The sequence below is a fragment of the Myotis lucifugus genome, unplaced genomic scaffold (assembly GCF_000147115.1).
Source record: "Myotis lucifugus unplaced genomic scaffold, Myoluc2.0 scaffold_3417, whole genome shotgun sequence".
Classification (NCBI taxonomy): Eukaryota; Metazoa; Chordata; class Mammalia; order Chiroptera; family Vespertilionidae; genus Myotis; species Myotis lucifugus.
Genome location: NW_005874465.1, coordinates 7,410 through 12,411, shown reverse-complemented (window position 1 = coordinate 12,411; position 5,002 = coordinate 7,410). Strand labels below are relative to the sequence as shown.

Genomic DNA, 5,002 nt, shown 5'->3' with positions numbered 1-5,002 from the left:
GGCTGCGATTTGGTGGGCTGTCACTCCAGAGTGGTGGTGGGGCCTGTGTCCCACTTGGGGGAAGCTGAGTGTTGCTTTGTCAGCGCCAGGTCCACAGTGCTGTTTCTTTGTAAATGGCCAGTGCATGTCAAGGCAGCTCCTGCGTTGAGCGTCTGCCCCCTGGTAGTCAGTGTGCATCTTAGTGACCCGTCGGACGGTTGGAGGGACACTTAGCATATTGGCCTTTTATATATATAGACTAGAGGCCTGGTGCATGAAAATTCATGCACTTGCGGGGGTGGGGGGGTCCCTCAGCCCGGCCTGCGCTCTCTTGCAATCTGGGAGCCCTCGGGGATGTCCCACTGATGGCTCCCCAGGGGAAGTGGCCTAAGCCGCAGTCTGGCCTCCCTCTGTGGGAGGTGACCAGTGGGCCAATCGCCGCCATCACCAGTGGCCTCCCTCTGCAGGAGGCAACCGCCAGGCGATCAGGGGATGGCTCCAGTTGGTGAGCGGCCGGCCCCACCCCTCATTACCCTGCTGCCACCACCGCTACCAGTGACCTCCCTCTGCAGGAGGCGACTGGCAGGGCAATAGGGTGATGAGCAGCTTGCCCCGCCCCCCAATCGCCCCTACGCCGCTGCTGGTCGCCGCCGGGGTCATTGCTGCCCCCTGATCGCCATCCTTTCCCTCTGGCACCCATCTTGGCTGGGCTGGCACTGCCTGCTCGCCAGCCCTGCCCCCCACCAATCAGTCCTTCCACCATTCGGTCGATTTGCATATTAGGCTTTTATTGTATAGGATGTGTTGTTTCACATTTGTTGAGAAGGCTTCACTTTTGAAGAATGTGCTCAGAGGGAGCCACCCACCCCTCCCCTGTGACCTCACTGCCGCCTTCCTCCCCTCATGGGCCTGCAGGCTTTTCCCGGCCAACACACATGCAGTTCCTTCAGCCCAAAGGCCTGCCTGGCCCCGTCCTCCCCTCCGCATCTCATCCTCTCCATAGCAGTGGGCTTCTTTCCCCGCCTGCCCTGACCGCTGCGGCCGCTGCCTTCCCAACCTGTGCCTCCGAAGTAGAATGTTCTCTTTCCCACCCACCTCCCAGACCTGGGGCCCCTACTCATGCCCCAGGACGGACCCCTAACATCACCTCAGGTGGGACGCCTGCCCTGCCCGCAGGCCCACAGAGCTCCTGCCCCCACTGGCTTTCTTGTGTGAATGGTATTTGCTTCCTCATGTGCCTCCCCCACTAGAGAGGGGCAGGGACAGCCATCTGGCTCCTCGCTCTGCAGGGGCTGAAAGGCTGGGCCTGGCCCTGGCTCCCCTTCCAGTCCTCACGCTGGCCTCTCCCCTCCCCAGGCTGAACTGATGAGCAGCCTCATCGAGTACTGCATCGAGCTGAGCCAGGCCTCAGAGCCCGCTGCCCCCCAGGAGGGCGCCTCCGGCCCCTCCTCCGCCCCCGGCTCCTTGCCACCTCCCACTCAGCGCCCCCAGCTACGCAGACAGGGCAGCGTGGTGTGCAGCCGGATCCAGCACCTCTCCACCATCGACTATGTGGAGGAGGGTGAGTGACCTCTTCATGGTACAAGTATGCAGGCCCCGGGGAGCTCGAGGGGAGGGGGGGCCGGGAGCCTCTGGCCGAGAGGAGGGCTGGGTGTGAGCGTCACATCTGAGCTCTGTGATCCGAACAGAGGCCTCTGGGGTCCTGGCGGTCAGAGCCCTGCTCTGCCCCTTCTCAGTGCTGCGTCCACAGACGTGTTCACACAGGACTGTCCAGGCGTGAAGACTAGAAACTCCCAGTGTCTGCAGCGGACAGGACCCTGGAAGGGCTGGTGAAGTCCGCATTGCCTCTCACAATGAGGTCGTCGTCTCTGCACCCACACTGGCGCGCGGGCACCGGGAGTTTCTAGTCTTTCACGTCTGGGAGGTGGTGAGTGTTACTGTCCAGGGAGAGATGCGTGTGGGTTGCTGTTTGAATTCTAGTGAAGTTCGACCATTTTTATGTGCTGGATCATTTCTGTTTTCTTTATGAATTACTGTTCACTTATGTTGCCTGTTTTCCTTTTTTTGCTTAATTTTTAAAAATTAACATCTTCCATTAACATGGCATATATATTGTAATTAATGAACCAATATTGATATTGTAGTTTGTTTGTTTTTATTGATTTCAGAGAGACAGGGAGAGGGGGAGAGAGATAGAAACATCAATGATGAAAGAGAATCATTGATTGGCTGCCTCCTGCACACCCCACACTGGGGATCAAGCCTGCGACCCAGGCATGTGCCCTTGACTGGAATCGAACCCGGACCTTTCAGTCCAGTCCGCAGGCCGATGCTCTATCCACTGAGCCAAACAAGCTAGGGCTGATTGTATTATTAACTGAAGTCCTTAGTGTAGCCTCGTGTCTTTTTTAGTTCATGAACCATCTGGACCCCACACTGCGTTCAGTTGTCACGTGTATTAGGCTGCTCTTGGCTGTGACCGTTTCTGACTCCTTTTGATGACCTTGGCAGCTGTGGGGGGCTGGTCAGGGACATTGTAGGATCCCCTTCACTGGAGTTTGATGTTTTTCTCAGGATTAGGCTGGGCTTACAGCTTAGGGTGAGGAAGATCACAGAGGTGGAATGCCATTTCTACCGCATCCTATCACAGGTTCCGTAGCAACATGACTTGTGGCTGTTGGTGTTGACCTTGGCCACCTGCTTGAAATTGTGAACTTGTAAGAGTTCTTTTGCCTCGTGGAGGCTCACCTTCAGCCGTCCTGCAGGTTGCAGGTGCTTGGTTTCTTCGGTCTGTTCTTGAATAGGTTTTAGCAAAAGCTCCTCAGATACCACGGCTGGCCCCGCATCCAACTCAAACACTGATTTGCCTCTGATTGGGGGCTGGTGACACGTCCACACACCCATCCCGTCAGGTGGAAGAGTGGGGGTGGGGGAGTGAGGCCAGAAAGTTGGCAGATGTGAAGAGGGGAGCTCAGCCCAAACCAGGCTTCCTGGGGGCTGCGCCCTCCCGGGAAGCCCTCTCCTCAGTGCGGTCCTCACTCCCCGACAGGCGAGCAGATCAAGCCGGTGAAACCGAAGCGCACCACGTCCTTCTTCAGCCGGCAGCTCTCCCTGGGCCAGGGGAGCTACACCGTGGTGCAGCCCAGCGAGCGCCCGGAGCAGAGCTGAGGCCGCAGTGCCAGTGCCGGCAGGAGGCGGGCGCAGGAGGGCAGGGCCAGGGGTGGCCCTCGAGTTGGGAAGAAGGCTACCTCGACGCGTGGAGCAGGGACTTCTGTGCTTGGGGTGGTGCCTGGGCTGTGCCCAGCTGGCTCAGGGATCCCACACGGTCCCTCTCCAGCCTGCCCTTCTGCACTGTGGGCCCCGCTGCCATCTCAGGACCATCTGATCAGCCAGTCTCCCCCTTTCACCCAGGGACTCGCCTGTGTGCCCCTCTCAAGATGGACAGCGTCCCCTGCTCTGAAGCCCCCACTGGCGGCTCCCATGACAGAAGGTCAAGGAATAGGGCTTGGGACCTGCAGGTCCAGAGTGTGTCTTTGGTCTATTCCCTGGACTTTGGTGACCACATCCCCGCATTTCGTTGGCCGGCATTCCACGCCTGCTGCCAGGCGGCCGTCCCTGTCGGGGTGGCTGGGGCCTCCAGAGCTGAACCATGGCAGGTGGCAGGAACGGAAGGAGAGGCCCGCACTCATCCCTCCCTGGCTGGATGGAACGAGGGAGCCGGGCAGGGCCCCGCTCAGCAGGGGCACCCTGTGCCCTTCACTCAGGCCTCTCTCGTGGGCAGGAGACACTGACCAGCAGGAAAGTGCCTCTTTGCTAGCTCTGGTGATGTCACTGCTGCAGGGGCTGTCCGGGACCAGCAGGCCCACAGACCCCCACCCCCACCCCCACTCGGAGAAGCTCCCAATTCCCCGGGGCTTCAGGTTTGTTTTGGTTTTTACTCGTCTGCTTTGGTTCCTTGAAGCCTGTAAACTCTGGGGCAACTCAAGAGAACCCCACACCCTCAGGGCCCGGCCCCCCCTCAGAGGTGACCATCGGGCCTGGCCCTGGGGGCCGGCCATGCGGGAAGTTCCACCCCAGCAGCCGGTCGCTTTCTTGGGAACAAATGGCCAAGGTGAATGTGGCGCTGGGCATGGCCAGCCCAGGAGCTCCTCCCCGGCCCTGGGCTCCTCTGCGGGGGGCCTGGCTCAGCTTCCTGGGACTTTGCGCAGGGAAGAGGCACCGGCTCAGCCAGCACAGGGCTCGCGTTGTCTCCCCTTCCTGGCGGGATGTGGGCGAGGAAATGCCAACCGCCTGTCTCCAGATGCCAGAGCCACCTCCTCCCTTGATGACGTTCGACACTCCAGGTGTGTGAGGTGGGCTTGCCTCGGGCAGCAGGGACTTCCTTATTTGTCATAATGAATAGGTGCCCCAGCCTGGAGTCACTCACCTCCCCGGCTGCCCGCCGTCTGGCTCCCAGCCCTCTGGTCCTCTAGTCCCACACACTGTTCTGATGCCAAGTGAATTCTTATCTGATGGGCCCAGGGGGCATGTGGGTGTGACGGGTGTGTGTGTACACAAATTACTTGTTTTTATTCCTGTCTTTCTCCTGTTTTCTAAGCATCCATTGTGTCTTAACCTTTTCTGCCTGTCCTTTGGACAAAGCCTTTTACTAAATGTCCTTTGAATATTCTGATTGTTTTGTACCATGTGACTTATTAATAATAAAATCTGTTTCCAGCAGCTTTGGTGTTTATGATATGAGTAATGAGTGTGCGATTACAGCCTGGGAGCTGATCACAGCAGCGTGTTGGCTTTTTATTGACTATGCACCAGGGATGCAGCCCTCGGGCTCCCTGCTGCACCACGGAGCAGCCCGAGTGCAGTTTTCCAATCTTGGTGGTTGGTCAGTAAGAAGGTCCAAGAGAGGTTTGGGGGTTCATGGTGGGAACCAAGGCAGGAGCTCTGCGGGGAGCCGGGGAACAGGGAGTGACAGGCTGCTGGGCCCTTGTCCCTGTCCTGTGGCCCTGAGCCACCTGTCACCAGG

The 5,002-nt window shown here is 58.8% G+C and overlaps 1 protein-coding gene across 4 annotated transcripts; it reads left to right on the top strand.

Annotated features, from left to right (window-relative positions):
- The first annotated feature begins 372 nt into the window (after positions 1 to 372).
- On the top strand, positions 373 to 4,712 carry LOC102420331 (FERM domain-containing protein 8). 4 transcript variants are annotated; one of them, XM_023749176.1, is made up of 2 exons: positions 373 to 1,540; positions 1,668 to 2,122. In XM_023749176.1, exons 1-2 carry the CDS (start codon positions 1,345 to 1,347, stop codon positions 1,757 to 1,759), a joined length of 288 nt encoding a protein of 95 aa, XP_023604944.1. In that variant the 5' UTR covers positions 373 to 1,344; the 3' UTR covers positions 1,760 to 2,122. The 4 variants fall into 4 exon arrangements, with proteins under 4 accessions (XP_023604944.1, XP_023604943.1, XP_006108822.2 ...); XM_023749175.1 differs by lacking the exon at positions 1,668 to 2,122 and adding an exon at positions 3,029 to 4,712 and having other exon boundaries at positions 563 to 1,540; XM_006108760.3 differs by lacking the exon at positions 1,668 to 2,122 and adding an exon at positions 3,029 to 4,711 and having other exon boundaries at positions 571 to 1,540.
- Positions 4,713 to 5,002: the final 290 nt, after the last annotated feature.